We start from the raw sequence: 16,481 nt of genomic DNA on the forward strand, positions 1-16,481 counted from the left end.
AATAATCTGAACTGAAACTATCTGTGTAGTTATGCTGCTATAGGCTGAGGCTGCTGGAGGACATAACGACCACTTTCACCCTCTTCGCTACATTCTCACACTACTCTCCAATTTTGCATTATTTGCTGTTATTTCAGCTTTTAACCTTGTTCTCTCTTTTCTCTTCCTAGAAGCTACACCTGGCCTGGCTCTGTGTCTGCCCGTGACACCTTTCTGGAGAGGGGAATTGTCCGAGCTTCTGCTGGCAACAACTTAATGCTCACCCTCTACAGATGATCCACATAGCCCTGTCTTTTAGTGTTTAACCCTTTCTCTCTCCTAGACATGGAAATTGACTGAGCTTTTACTGTAACTAATTATATGTGCTCTCTTTCAGACTCTAACCTTGAAAACTGGCTCAGAGTTTATCTGTTCTTTCTTTCTAGGTGAAACGACTAAAGGAGCTACATCCATTAACATTTACTTTTCCTTCCCATAGAAAGTACTTCTGGATCAGTGCTTCTGTGTTCTTTTTGTGTCTCTGCTCTGTTCTCTCAAACCCCAGTCGGTCATGGCAGATGGCCGCTCACACTGAGCCTGGTTTTGCTGGAGGTTTCTTCCTGTTAAAAAGGAGTTTTTCCTCTCCGCTGTTGCTACATGCATGCTCAGTATGAGGGATTGCTGCAAAGTCAACGCCAGTGACTGTCCACTGCCTCTACATGCTCATCCGGGAGGAGGGAATGCAGCAAGTCACTGACTGGATGCAATCTGCTGGGTTTCCTTAGATAGAAAAACTTTTTATCCAATTTGAATAAAACGCTAACTCCGACTGCACTGTTCAATTGTTAGGATTAATTGGAATGTATGTACCTGACTGTTGTGAAGTGCCTTGAGACAACATGTGTTGTGAATTGGCGCTATATAAATAAAACTGAATTTAATTGAATATAAAACTGTATAAAATATACAATAGTCTAATTCAGTCAATTGTTTCAATAGTTTAATTGGCATTATGAAATTGTTAGATTTTAGCATTTTTAATGTAGAATTAAAAAGAAAATGAAATCATTCATTTTAACTTCAAATGACTTATTTAGTATAGTATCCAGATTATGCAGGTCATGGGTTATTCTTTTCACCAGCATCTCCCCATATATTATCCAGGACTGGGTTGACAAATTACCCAAATTGGGTTGCTATAAGCCCCGCAGCTTTTAGTGTGAAAAGACAAAAGAAATCATTTTCCATGGTATGGAAACATAAGAATGGTTACAAGTTTAAAAACTGTGACAATTCTGTTAGACGGTTTCCCGTGGATAAGGCAGTTCCTGTGTTTTAGATACATTGATTTTTATCTTAGTTGTTACACCATCTTTGAAGAGCCTTCATCTGTTCTATATAAAAACTCTCCACCAAACGCCTTATCAAAGCGATCAATTGTTTTTGCAGCAGGCTGATAAGTGATCATATTTAGTTAGTGGTGCTGTTAAGAGCATTGTCACATATAGAAAACGGCAGGTGAAAGAACATCACCTTGAGGGCAACCTAAGCTTGAAGTGAGCACACATCCGGTTCCAGTAATTGTTGGGACACGTCTAATTAAGGCGGCATGCAGCACAGGTGTGTTTCTCCGCTACCCCGGATGTCAACTCGGGACATATATTTAATTGAAGTCATTGCGCAGACTGACATAAAGTGAAGGGAGGGTTTTCAGCGACTGAAAGCTGCTACAATGAAGGTTCCAGAAGCAGAGCTAATGAGTGATATTCTGAAGCGGTTTACCGGAGAGTCTGCTCTGCCTCTTTACTGCAGCATAGAGAAATTTAAACGAGGCAGAGACGGGTTGTACTTTGTTGCCGAGGAATTCTGCGAAACTGTTAAGAAGAGAGAGCTAGTCAACGCCAAGGAACGACTTAGAGTGGGTATTACTCAAAATTATATTGTGTGAATTTTCGTAAAAAAAAAAAAAAAAGGAAAATTAAAATGAACCCAAGTTTAGTTCTCATGAGCTAGGCTGTTCACATTATAACACGCTTGGTATTTGGCTTGTCCCATCCATTATTTACTAATTTAACGTGAAACTTATATTAATTTGTTTCACAGCGATATATTTTTGTTAATCATAATGATCACGATTTAGGCCCTACAACTAAAGAAAACGTAGGTCATCGGAAAGCTTAAATATTGCTGGATACCACAAAAATTATTTTTAATATAGTAATATTAAGTTATGTGATGTAATTGGGAAGACTGCTGTCTTGTGGATCGAATCCTATTGAAATGTTTTGTGAAAGGAAAAAGTTGAGATAGCGCACACACATGATTGTGTTTGTGTTGCTGTACCTCTAAATTGTAGCTTAAACATCACTAAGAATATTTCCTCTCGGACTGTTTTTAATAACCTAACAAGCACCACAGACTTGCTCCCTCTCAAAAGCTTCTGAACTGAAGACTTGACTAAATTCCTCTTATTTTAAGTTGCAATTGTTATTGAAATTATAACAGAATACCTGTATTAATGCATCTAAAGAAAGCTCAGTTAACTTATTCTTACAGAAATGTTATCCATCACTAAATGGGCTGCTTGGTGCAGCAGTTGGTAGCACTGTTGCCTTGCAGCAAGAAGGTTCTGGGTGTCAATCCAAGCCTGGAGTCTTTCTGCATAGATTTCGCATGAGTTCTCTCCAGGTTCCTCCCACAGTCCAAAAATATGACTGTTGGAATAGTCTCCTCAGTCCCCCATGACCCTGTCAGTACAAGCAGGTATTCACAATGACAACTTTAATCTTCTGGCATAGTCTCTCCAAAGACCTAACCTCAACCATATTATGTTAACTAGGAAAAACCTTGTAGTCAACTTACTGTTTGCTTATTTAATTAAAAGGTATATTGTTTTATCATTGAACATTAAAAATTGAACAGTTTAAAAACAGTTTCTTTATGTCAATGAGTGTATGTAAACTTCTAAACATTGCAGATGTGATATAACGAATGGATGGATGACTGCAGTGTAAAGTGCTTTCAAGTCTCTGGAGACTTGATAAAGTGCTAAACAAGTGCAGGATATTTACCATTTTGATCAGTACTGTAGGCTAAAATACTCTGCAATAAAGATTGCTTGTTTCAAATATTTCTCTTCATGAATAATTGTGTATCACTGAGATGTCCTTTTGGGACTGAATAAAGCTATCAAACTTTAAGTAGTTAATTTTCATCAATCAATTACTGCTGTCCTAATTAAAATATGTTTTGTAGTTCAGGGGTCTTAAATTCTTTCTTCAGGTTATAGAACTGAAAAATGCTGGTACTTCAGCAGAAATGTTCAGTTTAATCCATTTGCTGCAGATTTAACAACATTCTTGTCATGTTATTTTTTTATTTATATGTAACCTTTTTTGTGTGTAGATCAGGAACCTGAATGCCATGTTCTCGCGTTTGAAACGCATGGTTCCACTGATGCGGCCAGACAGAAAGCCTAGTAAAGTCGATACACTTAAAGCAGCCACTGAATACATTCGATTGCTTCTTGCTGTTTTGCACGATACTGAAAATGTAAGCACTTGATTCAGGTACATTCATTTCATGCAGCACAAGTCTGTTGTCTCAAAGGGCAGTATTGTGATTGGCTTTGAAATTATTTTTCTTTTCCCTAGAATGATGGCATGGGGACTGATTTCCTAAAGAATGCAATCACTTATGGTCAGACTGAAGGCCTAGGCAATGACTTATGGAGAATGGATGATGTAAGTGTTTTATTTTCAGGTAATTTTATCCACGCTTCAACTGTAATGCTACAAACCATTTCAAATATTAGTGTTAGCCCACATGAACCTGCAAATAGGTGCGAGCCTCCTATTGGATAATTACTACATGGGCGATTGTGTTTCAGCTGGAAACAAGTTATTTAACCCCGACTGCAATGAGTTGCTTCTCATTTCTTAAACAACCATGATGAAAGACACATCCCGTGGTCGTGGAAAAGATGTCAGTCTGTTTCATAAGGGACAAATCATTGGCATGCATCGAGCAGAGAAAACATCTAAGGTGATTGCAGAAACTGCCAAAATTGGGTTAAGAACTGTCCAACGCATTATTAAAACTGGAAGGATAGTGGGGACCCATCATCTTCGAGGAAGAAATGTGGCTGGAAAAAAATCCTGAATGATCATGATCGTCGAGCACTTAAACGTTTGGTGACATCAAATCGAAGAAAAACAACAGTAGAACTCCGCGCTATGTTTAATAATGAAATAAGAGCATTTCCACACGCACAATGCGAAGGGAACCCAAGGGATTGGGACTGAACAGCTGTGTAGCCTTAAGAAAACCACTAATCAGTAAGGCTAACCGGGGGAAAAAAGGCTTCAATTTGCTAGGGAAAATAAAGATTGGACTCTGCAGCAATGGAAGAAGGTCTGATGAGTCGAGATTTACCCTGTTCTACAGTGATGGGCGCATCAGGGTAAAAAGAGAGGCAGGTGAAGTGATGCACCCATCATGCCTAGTGCCTACTGTCACTGCCTGTGGGGGCAGTGCTATGATCTGGGGTTGCTGCAGTCGGTCAGGTCAGGGTTCAACAACAGTATGTGTTCAAAGAATGAGGTCAGCTGACTACCTGAATATACTGAATGACCAGGTTATTCCATCAATGGATTTTTTCTTCCCTGATGGCACAGGCATATTCCAAGTTGACAATGCCAGGAGTCATCGGGCTTGAATTGTGAAAGAGTGGTTCAGGGAGCATGAGACATCATTCTCACACATGGATTGGCCACCACAGAGCCCAGACCTTAAACCCATTGAGAATCTTTGGGATGTGCTGGAGAAGGCTTTGTGCAGCAGTCAGACTCTATCTTCAATGCAAGATCTTGGTGAAAAATTAATGCAACACTGGGTGTAAATAAATCTTGTGACATTGCAGAAGCTTATCGAAACAATGCCACAACGAATGCGTGTTGTAATCAAAGCTAAAGGTGGTCCAACGAAATATTAGTGTGACTTTTGTTTTTTGTTTTTTTTGGTGGTGACTTTTTTTTTGACCAGGTAGTGTACAGGTCCTTCTCAAAATATTAGCATATTGTGATAAAGTTCATTATTTTCCATAATGTCATGATGAAAACTTAACATTCATATATTTTAGATTCATTGCACACTAACTGAGTTATTTCAGGTCTTTTATTGTCTTAATACGGATGATTGTGGCATACAGCTCATGAAAACCCAAAATTCCTATCTCACAAAATTAGCATATTTCATCCGACCAATAAAAGAAAAGTGTTTTTAATACAAAAAACGTCAACCTTCAAATAATCATGTACAGTTATGCACTCAATACTTGGTCGGGAATCCTTTGGCAGAAATGACTGCTTCAATGCGGCGTGGCATGGAGGCAATCAGCCTGTGGCACTGCTGAGGTCTTATGGAGGCCCAGGATGCTTCGATAGCGGCCTTTAGCTCATCCAGAGTGTTGGGTCTTGAGTCTCTCAACGTTCTCATCACAATATCCCACAGATTCTCTATGGGGTTCAGGTCAGGAGAGTTGGCAGGCCAATTGAGCACAGTGATACCATGGTCAGTAAACCATTTACCAGTGGTTTTGGCACTGTGAGCAGGTGCCAGGTCGCGCTGAAAAATGAAATCTTCATCTCCATAAAGCTTTTCAGCAGATGGAAGCATGAAGTGCTCCAAAATCTCCTGATAGCTAGCTGCATTGACCCTGCCCTTGATAAAACACAGTGGACCAACACCAGCAGCTGACACGGCACCCCAGACCATCACTGACTGTGGGTACGTGACACTGGACTTCTGGCATTTTGGCATTTCCTTCTCCCCAGTCTTCCTCCAGACTCTGGCACCTTGATTTCTGAATGACATGCAGAATTTGCTTTCATCCGGAAAAAGTACTTTGGACCACTGAGCAACAGTCCAGTGCTGCTTCTCTGTAGCCCAGGTCAGGCGCTTCTGCTGCTGTTTCAAGTGGCTTGACCTGGGGAATGCGGCACCTGTAGCCCATTTCCTGCACACGCCTGTGCACGGTGGCTCTGGATGTTTCTACTCCAGACTCAGTCCACTGCTTCCGCAGGTCCCCCAAGGTCTGGAATCGGCCCTTCTCCACAATCTTCCTCAGGGTCCGGTCACCTCTTCTCGTTGTGCAGCGTTTTCTGCCACACTTTTTCCTTCTCACAGACTTCCCACTGAGGTGCCTTGATACAGCACTCTGGGAACAGCCTATTCGTTCAGAAATTTCTTTCTGTGTCTTGCCCTCTTGCTTGAGGGTGTCAATAGTGGCCTTCTGGACAGCAGTCAGGTCGGCAGTCTTACCCATGATTGGGGTTTTGTGTGATGAACCAGGCTGGGAGTTTTAAAGGCCTCAGGAATCTTTTGCAGGTGTTTAGAGTTAACTCATTGATTCAGATGATTAGGTTCATAGCTCGTTTAGAGACCCTTTTAATGATATGCTAATTTTGTGAGATAGGAATTTTGGGTTTTCATGAGCTGTATGCCACAATCATCCGTATTAAGACAATAAAAGACCTGAAATATTTCAGTTAGTGTGCAATGAATCTAAAATATATGAATGTTAAATTTTCATCATTACATTATGGAAAATAATGAACTTTATCACAATATGCTAATATTTTGAGAAGGACCTGTATTTGCTTTCCCAAAATCAATGCAATAGCACCATTTGGTTTAGCAGAAACCAGGAGATACTAATAGAGGTGCTAAGAAACTTCAAAGAAATGTAGAGAGCCAGATGTTTCTAAAATATTGAGGTAAATTATCTATTCCATGTTACAATGAACATATCCAGAGTAAGTGCTCAGCACATGTGGTCAGAACACAAGTTTTATAATTAAACATGCACAGACACTCAGACAAGTGGTTAGATATGACCACCACACTTGAGCCCTCCATCAATATTCTTGTGTATGAAGCTGTCATTGTTTTGTAAATTGCATAGATCACATTTTTTAATACTACACTGCTCAAAAAAATAAAGAGAATACTCAAATAACACATACTAGATCTGAATGAATGAAATATTCTCATTGAATACTTTGTTCTGTACAAAGTTGAATGTGCTGACAACAAAATCACACAAAAATCATCAATGGAATTCAAATTTATGAACCAATGGAGGCCTGGATTTGGAGTCACACACAAAATTAAAGTGGAAAAACCCACTACAGGCTGATCCAATTTTGATGTAATGTCCTTAAAACAAGTGAAAATGAGGCTCAGTATTGTGTGTGGCCTCCACGTGCCTGTATGACCTCCCTACAACGCCTGGGCATGCTCCTGATGAGACGGAGGATGATCTCTTGAGGGATCTCCTCCCAGACCTGGACTAAAGCATCCATCAACTCCCGGGCGGGCCAGTCCATAGCTTCAATGTCTTCATCTTGCAGGAACTGCTGACGCACTCCAGCCACATGAGGTCTACCATTGTCCTGCATTAGGAGGAACCCAGGGTCAACCGCACCAGCATATGGTCTCACAAGGGGTCTGAGGATCTCATCTCGGTACCTAATGGCAGTCAGGCTACCTCTGGCGAGCACATGGAGAACCATGCGGCCCTCCAAAGAAATGCCACCCCACACCATTACTGACCCACTGCCAAACCAGTCATGCTGAAGAATGTTGCAGGCATCAGATCGCTCTCCACCGTGTCTCCAGACACTGTCACGTCTGTCTCGTGTGCTCAGTGTGAACCTGTTTTCATTTGTGAAGAGCACAGGGTGCCAATGGCGAATTTGCCAATCCTGGTCTTCTCTGGCAAATGCCAAGCGTCCTGCACGGTGTTGGGCTGTGAGCACAACCCCCATTTGTGGATATCGGGTCCTCATACCATCTTCATGGAGTCGGTTTCTAACAGTTTGTGCAGACACATGCACATTTGTGGCCTGCTGGAGGTCATTTTGCAGGGCTCTGGCAGTGCTCCTCCTGTTCCTCCTTACACAAAGGCGGAGGTAGTGGTCCTGCTGCTGGGTTGTTGCCCTCCTACGGCCTCCTCCACGTCTCCTGGTGTACTGGCCTGTCTCCTGGTAGCGCCTCCAGGCTCTGGACACTACACTGACAGACACAGCAAACCTTCTTACCACAGCTCACATTGATGTGCCATCCTGGATGAGCTGCACTACCTGAGCCACTTGTGTGGGTTGTAGAGTCCGTCTCATGCTACCACGAGTGTGAAAGCACCACCAACATTCAAAAGTGACCAAAACATCAGCCTGAAAGCATAGGTACTGAGAAGTGGTCTGTGGTCCTCACCTGCAGAACCACTCCTTTATTGAGTGAGTCTTGCTAATCGCCAAATATTTCCCCCTGTTGTCTATTCCATTTACACAACAGCTGTGAAATTGATTGTCAATCAGTGTTGCTTCCTAAGTGGACAGTTTGATTTCACAGAAGTGAGATTTACTTGGAGTTATATTGTGTTGTTTAAGTGTTCCCTTTTTTTGTGAGCAGTATATATATGTGTCTTTGGTGTTTCCTGAGTTCTAAATTTTATTTTAGCTAATTTGTTTTATTTACTTAGCCTTGCATTTTTTTCGTGTGACTAACTGTTTGAGTGTTTTCTTTTAACTTCTGTATAACCAACTTGTGTTGAATTTTTGTACAACCCCAATTCCAATGAAGTTGGGACATTGTGCAAAACCTAAATGAAAACAGAATAACATGCAAATTTTGTCAAATCTATGTACAATTTGAGTACATTACAAAGACCAGATATTTAAAATTCAAACTAATAAACTTTATTTCTTTTGTGCAAATATTGTGTCGTTTTGAAATTTTATGTTTGCAGCACTTTCCAAAAAAGATGGGGCAGGGTCATGTTTACTACAATACTCAATAAGTGTTTGGGAACTAAGGATACTCATTGTTGAAGCTTTGTAGGTGCATTTTTCCCATTCTGGCTTGATGCACAACTTTAGTTGTTCAACAGTTCAGGGTCTCTGTTGTATTTTGCACTTCATAATGCGCCACACATTTTCAATGGGAGACGGGTCTGGACTGCAGGTAGGCCAGTTTAGGAACCACTCTTTTTTTTCTTTTTTTTTTTCTTTTTTTTTTTTTCTTTTTTCTTTCAGCGAAGACCTTGTGTTGTAACGCCTGCAGAATGTGGCTTTGCATTGTCAGGCTGAAATGAGCAGGGATGTCCCTGGAAAACATGTTGCTTGGATGGCAGCATATGTTGCTCCAACAAATCTCCATCAGAACCAAATCCAAACTCCATCTGAACCTGGCAAAATGCTCCATCAGTACCAGAAAAAAATCTTCATCAGAACCAGGTGCAAACCTGTATCAGAATCAGGTCCAAACTCCATCAGAACCTGGCAAAAAGCTCCATCAGAGCCAAAAAAAAAAATCTGTTGAACCTTCTAAAAAATTTTCATCAAGATCAGGTCCAAACTCTATCAGGACCAGGAAGAAACATCCATCGGGACCTGGTTTGATTAAGGTTTCTTCCAAGTTCTAACTCCACCAGAACCTGGCAATAATCTCCATAAGAAGCTTGAACAAATGTACACCAGAACAATGTACAAGCATCCATCAGAAACAGGTCCAAACTCTATCAGAACCAGGTACAAATCTTCATCAGGTCCAGGAGGAACCCTCTATCACAATCGGGAACAAACCCCTATCAGAACCAGGTCCAATCTCTATCAGAACTAGAATGAAACCACTACTCTGTGACTTATGATGATAAGACCATCTTCATAGGTCCCAGTGGAGCATCAAAACAGCGACCATTTGATGTCAGCTACTTAAACAGCTTCTACTGCTGTTCCAACACCTGAACAAGAGTGAATCATTTTAAAGGGCAATTTCATAGACTTTTGAATATAGGGTGTAGTAAGCATTAGCATTTTAGCTAATTTTAGCTTATACATTGCTTTTTGCATAGTAGATGGGGTAAATTAATGTCAGCCTTCATGCTAGTGATAACCAATATGCTAATGTTAGCATTTTAGCTTCTCTTTCTCCTCTCTTCTCTCTTAGCTGAAGAACACAATTGCCTTTTTTAGGCAATTTCTCATTTGTTTTTTGTTTTTTTTGTTGTTGTTTTTTTCAGCGTATTTGTTGTTAGTTCATTCTTTTTCTGAATTTTGTCATTTAAAAAAAAAATATTTTAGCGCTGACTTCAACTTCTTAGGCTATATTTTTGCTTCCGTCTATGCTTTTTTTTCAGCTCATCTATGGGCAGCTCTTTCCTGTTTAAAGTTTGTCAGTTCTTGCATTTCAACAACTGTTTCAACAAGTAGTTTTGAGGTAACTTCACCTTGTTCCGCTGTTTTATAGCTAATAGTCTTCCTGCTTAAACAGAGCAGATGACAGTTTTTCTTTGCTAATGTTTCTGCTATTTCTACTAATTTGTCAAATTTCAGCTGATATTCTGCTGTCAACATTAGCAACTTTCGGCCAGCTTTCAACAGGAATTTAGCATTTCTGTTTTCTTATTTTTCACATTTCAGCAAATTTTCTGCAATCAGTTTCAGCTTGTTTCTGCCAGCTTTCAGCTAACAAATTAGCTTACAGCATTCACACTACTTTTTCTAATTTTTGAGCATTCCTCAACTTTCCCCAGACTTTGGTTGCCCAGCTTTTTTGGAACATGTTTCAAGCATCAAATTCAAAATGAGTGTATATTTGCAAAAAAATCAAGTTTATCAGTTTGTACAAGAAATGTTTTGTTTATAGTGTATTCATTTGCATATAGGTTGAACAGGATTTGCAAATCACTGTATTGTTTTTGGAGCTTTACACAAAGTCCCACCTTTATTGGAATTGGGGTTGTGTGAAAAATGCTCGGTAAAGTCCTACTTTTATTGTTTGAACTTTCCAAACCAAATTGAGTGAAAATGTAAAGTAGGACAGTGGGCTGCTAAAACCGTAGACCCCCAGACGCAGTCAAATAGTAAATGTTTCTCTTAAAGGCCCACTTTATATGTTCCTTATTAAAAGACTTTGTAACTTTTTTTTTTTTAAGTAGAAAGAATTCCTGTCATTAATTTTTATTTTTCCTCTTTAAAGCTGCTGAACATAGACGAGCACCTGGATGATGGATTCACGATGCCCCCAGAACCAGCAACAGAGGACAGTGATATGCCCAGACTGGTGTTGCAACACTGTGTGATGCCTGCATACCAGTTCATCATCCAAGTTGCACCTGATCAAGCTGCGGTATTTTTTTCACTTTTCCAAATGCTAGTTTTTTTAATTTTGTGAAGGGTGGCAGATGGTCAGTGAAAATGAGGATGGGCTCCTGTTTTAATTTGAATCGAAACACTTTCTGGATTTTATTAAGGCAATACAATTTTTAGGGATCATACTTTCCTGTTGCTTGTGAAAACGTATCCCATAAAATAAATGCACGTGAAAATGATCCCTCTTCTATCTATTAAATCCTATACCAGTGAAGTAAAGCAATAGGCAGAAATCAGGAATCTGAGTTAAGTCCTGCATGTTCTAAATAATAAAAATAATAATAAAAATACATTCACATCACCTTTATTCGATGTTTCAGCCATTCCTTGTCCACGGTCAAGTTTAGTATAAATGCTACTGTAGTTTTCCTAAAAAAACAAAACAAAAAAAGGTGGACATTGTTATAATCAGACCTGGACAATTGGGGCTAAAACCATGGATCTCTTTTTAAATAGCCCTGGATCTCCTAATGGAAGAAACCTGGTGTACATTTCTACTAGTTATGCACTTAGCCCCTAAAACACTTCTTTGTTTACATGAAATATAGGCGGACTCTCTTGAATATTATTCTGTATTTTATATACGGGAATTGTTTGTTTCACATAACCTTAAACTATAAATGTCTGTGCTAAAGACTGATGTATATTGCGCATATGTGCTAACATATCCCATGACGTTCACCCGTCTGGCAAAAGAAGCCCACAATGACGCACAATTGTTTTGCGTGTTTCAATCAGTCCGTGGTAAAATGGATGAACACCATTTGCCTAGTTCCGGCTAGTGATTTTACCACTTACCTGTGTTCAAGGAACTAAAGGAGGAGGTGCGGCCTAACTTCCTGTATTTGGAGGTTTCAGGGAAGTGATGTCACAGGAGGTGCCAGGTGAAGAGGGGAGAAGAAACTGTGAAAGTATTAAGTTAACTTTAGGGTTTGTTTCTTAGTTTTGATGTGTCAGAGTTAGGATATAATTGTTAAACCGTAAACACAGGGTTGTCGCTATATAGAAGTGGCTTCAGAGATTTGAGATTATTTCTCATGTTGGAATATACCTGCAAGATGGAAGATTCCATTTGAGTTAATTGTGTTTAAAAGGGCATGAAGGTATTTAAGCAGATCAAGAAAGAAGTTAAGGAGGGAGGACCAGGTCAGTGTAGCTGTGTGCACGTGACGTTAATTTCGGTTGGTTTGAGTATAGTTATGTTTATTTTGTCACTTTCATTTTTGTACATATTTTTGGTTGTTCTTTTTTGTAAATAAACCACCTGCTACACTGGAGAACATCAGTCTGCTGCCCTTCTTCAGCCACTTTGGCCACAATATACCACACAGTCATTGTCTACCTTTTTAATATTTGGCCTTAAATTGGATACAAATCAATTTTTTATTTTTTTCAAGTTATCTCAGTAAGAACATTCATTTCATATTTCCTTGGGCTTGCATGTAAAAGTCAGCCAATTTTGTCATTGGAAGCAGAAAGTGTTACGGTCAAATATAACTGTGGAACAAGCGAACATGGCAGCTGATGGAGCCAAATGTCAAACCACAGAAGCAATACCAGAATGTTTTGAAACTGACTTCATGTACCTTTGCAGTTTTTAATGAACAAGTTTTCTTCAAACAAATTGAATTCAATTTATTTATTTATTTATTTTGTTTTATTAATCAACAATTCCTTGTAATAGTGTGTGGTTGTAGGGTTAGATAAATGCAAATCTGTTCCCTACAAATGGCGTAGTCTTCAAAACAAAGACGGACAGCCTTTGTTTACAATTCTCAAAAGATGAACTCTGCCTACAATAGGCAATTAGACACGTTTGATTCCAAAAGTGATCTGGCAGACATTGGCTCTACAATTATGACTAGCAATCAGCACAAAGCATTTGGTTGTCTAACATCTGAAACATTTGCACTATCTTCACAGTGCGTCATCAACTGATTGGATAATTCAAGGTGAAGAGGTTTAAAGCCATGATTATTTTCTGTCCTTTTCCCCCACATAGTTCACATTGGTACCATTATTCTGACAGAATTTATCTTGCACACAGTTCAGGGTTTAATGTAAGTAGCTTTTTCACTAGAGCTATGAAAATCATGGCAGCATTTGAGCCATATCAATATGTTGAGCCTTGGTCCAGATGAGGATTATTTGAGGAACTGAAAACCTAAAGCTGATGTCTAAAAAGATTTATGAGTTCAAAGGTTAATTGAAAATGATTTTATCTGGTTTCTTAGTGCATTGTCTTCCAATAAAATGTCTGAGCCTTGAGTGCTCTGAACGAATCGGATTGCTAAATATATTAAAGCACACTTAAATAGGCTTTGTCTGAGGTTAGTTAATAAAGAATATTAGAACCGTTTAGAAAAAAGGGCACCTGATTATAAATACAAACGTTTGTCAGAGGCTATACAACTAGAGGCTTCTGGTGATCTAAATAACATTATTTGGATATGTAGCATTTATTGAAAGAAAGAAAACATAAAAGGTACAGCCAGAAAAAAAAAACTGCAGTTTCGTTCAGATCTATTTCAAATTAGGTCAGCTTTATGTGGTCAAACACCCACTGTAGAAAAAGCTCACACCCTTTAATTTTCCTCCTCCTTCCTACAAAACTGTATATTCTTTCCTCAAATGCTGTTTTCCTGCTAGATTTAAATGCATTCCTATGCTGCCCTCTTGTGGTGGTAAACTTTCTAGGCTGCTGCAGACAAGTGTGACCAAGTCATGTTGCTGTGGAATTTTAAATGACGTTTAAATCTTTATGTTCCTGAATTCTTGAATTCATTATGGGTGACAAGCTCTGGTTTTTAAAATATCAAACTGGATATTTTGAATAGTCTTATCTAAGATGACGTGTCTCTGCCTTATTTCTATTGAATTGAGAAGATAATTTGGCACATTATTTTTAGAGACATTTGGGCAAACGTCTCCCTTCAAACATCATATAATTGGTGTTGATTGAATTTATTGGAGTCTTAGCTTTCTTCAGCTTCCAAAAATGATTTTTTCTTTGTCCTTCAGGCATGTTTTGCTATCGGAAGGTTAAAACCTAGAAACAATATAACAATATCTGTAAAAGCCAATTTAGACATTTAAATTTTACATGGTTGAACTTAAAATTTGATCTTTTGGCACCTTGATTCTAGCAGATTGTCACAAGCACACAATTTCTGTAAACAGTACCAAGAATAAATCAATCTGACTAGAGAATAAAAGTATTTTCGCACCGAGGTGATACTAGCGGCAAACCTGGGATACAGTAGATGATCGACTGAAGGATGATGCTTCTCTCAGTTCCTCTGAAGGATCCTTTCTGACTTTCCGATACTGTACATCTGAGTTTTTTTTTTTTTTTTAAGCCAAAATCATCCGTATTAAGACAATAAAAGACCTCAAATATTTCAGTTAGTGTGCAATGAATCTAAAATATATGAATGTTAAATTTTCATCATGACATTATGGAAAATAATGAACTTTATCACAATATGCTAATATTTTGAGAAGGACCTGTACTCCTTCCACCGGCCGATAATGTCCCCAGTCGAGGTCAGCAGCTCCCCACCCCCACTGTAAACAGTGTTGGCGAAGCACTGCTTCCCCCTCCTGAGGCGCCGGACGGTTTGCTAGAATCGTTTCGGGGTCAACCGGTAGTCCTTCTCCATGGCCTCACCGAACTCCTCCCAGGTCTGAGTTTTTGCCTCTGCCACCGTCCGGGCCGCGGCACGCTTGGCCTCACGGTACCCGTCAGCCGCCTCAGGAGTCCCACAAGCAAACCACAGCCGATAGGACTCCTTCTTCAGCTTGACAGCGTCCCTTACTGCCAGTGTCCACCAACGGGTTCGGGGATTGCCGAACCCGGTGGTGGACACCGGAGATTCATTAATGGAAATTTGATTTCCATTAATGATTTTTGTGTGATTTTGTTGTCAGCACATTCAACTTTGTACAGAACAACATATTCAATGAGAATATTCTTTCAGATGTGTTATTTGAGTGTTCCCTTTATTTTTTTGAGAAGTGTATTTTAAGCCTTTGTTTCTTGTAATTTTGATGATTATGGCTTACAGGTAACTCCTGTGACCTGAACTTCATAGAAAATGTATGTGCTGTTGTCAATTGGAAGATGAGACACCAGATCCAACAAGGCAGATGACTTGAAGGAAGCTATCAAAGCATTTTGGGCTTCCATTACACCTACGCAGTGCCACAGGCTGATTGCATTGTAGTAATTCTTGCAAGACGAGGACCAACCAAGTATTAAGTGCGGAGAAATGGGAATATTTTTCAGAAGCCTGAAATCTGTGCTTAAAACATCCTTTTTTTGTGATCTAATGTGATATTCTACTTTTCTGAGACACAGAATTCAGGATTTTCTTTATCTGTAAGCCATAATGATCAAAATTACAAGAAACAAAAGCTTGATATTTTACTCTGTGGAATAAATATAAAATATCTGTTAGGCTTTCTGAAATAACTAGCAAAAAATATTGCCCTATTATGCAATATCCTAATTTTATTTTAAGATGCACTTGTAAATATAACTTTAGCCAGGATCATAACGATGGAAAAACCCCCTTATATTTTTCACTTCAAATTGATATGCCAGTTTGTTTGTCAGTCAAATAAAATCCCATTTTAAAATAGAGCTTTCTGGTTGTTACGTAAAACCCTTTGAGTATGAAATCCTTTGCAAGGCATTGTATGAAACCCCCTTTTTTAAAAATAATTTCCTGATTCTCAGCAAAAGAAAGCATCTTTTTTATGTAATAGTCACTATTGCCGAGCTAAGTGCATATGCATAAGGAAAATTTTAATATTTCTTCTTATTTTCAGGAGCAGCTTTGAAGACATCATTGAGAAGAACTTTTTTTTTTTTTTGGTATACTTTTGTTCAAATGTAAATTTCATTGTAAATGTAACGGTTTTGTTTTATTTGTCAGCTCACTGGATGTCAAGCATTCCAGTTGTAGCAAACATAAGAAAATATGTTGATTAGAAGTTTGCATTAACATTCATGTATTATTTCATGAAAAAGCCATGGCATAAGTCAAGTAAATAAATTGATTGGCACAAACGTTGTTGACTTTTTAAAGATTACCCCAGGAATCATGAAAAATACATGAGACAGAAATTACGCGGTCAGAAAATGTGCTCTAAAAGTGTAATGAAGTATTTTGGGTTAAGTGTTAAACAAGATGCTACCAAAGCATGTTTTGGGGTTGTGGGGGTACATTTTTACTGTGTAACATGGCGCCTGTGTTCTGCTTGGGTGCTGCCATTCAACTCTTG

The 16,481-nt window shown here is 39.0% G+C and overlaps 1 protein-coding gene across 2 annotated transcripts; it reads left to right on the plus strand.

Annotated features, from left to right (window-relative positions):
* The first annotated feature begins 1,609 nt into the window (after nt 1–1,609).
* Nucleotides 1,610–16,266, plus strand: figla (folliculogenesis specific bHLH transcription factor). 2 transcript variants are annotated; one of them, XM_047382069.1, is made up of 5 exons: nt 1,610–1,897; nt 3,385–3,531; nt 3,633–3,722; nt 11,020–11,169; nt 12,002–12,472. In XM_047382069.1, the coding sequence occupies exons 1-5, from the start codon at nt 1,712–1,714 to the stop codon at nt 12,056–12,058; spliced, it is 630 nt and encodes a 209-aa protein (XP_047238025.1). In that variant the 5' UTR covers nt 1,610–1,711; the 3' UTR covers nt 12,059–12,472. The 2 variants fall into 2 exon arrangements, with proteins under 2 accessions (XP_047238025.1, XP_047238026.1); XM_047382070.1 differs by lacking the exon at nt 12,002–12,472 and adding an exon at nt 16,026–16,266 and having other exon boundaries at nt 1,611–1,897.
* Nucleotides 16,267–16,481: the final 215 nt, after the last annotated feature.

Source organism: Girardinichthys multiradiatus, chromosome 12, assembly GCF_021462225.1.
Source record: "Girardinichthys multiradiatus isolate DD_20200921_A chromosome 12, DD_fGirMul_XY1, whole genome shotgun sequence".
Lineage (NCBI taxonomy): Eukaryota > Metazoa > Chordata > Actinopteri > Cyprinodontiformes > Goodeidae > Girardinichthys > Girardinichthys multiradiatus.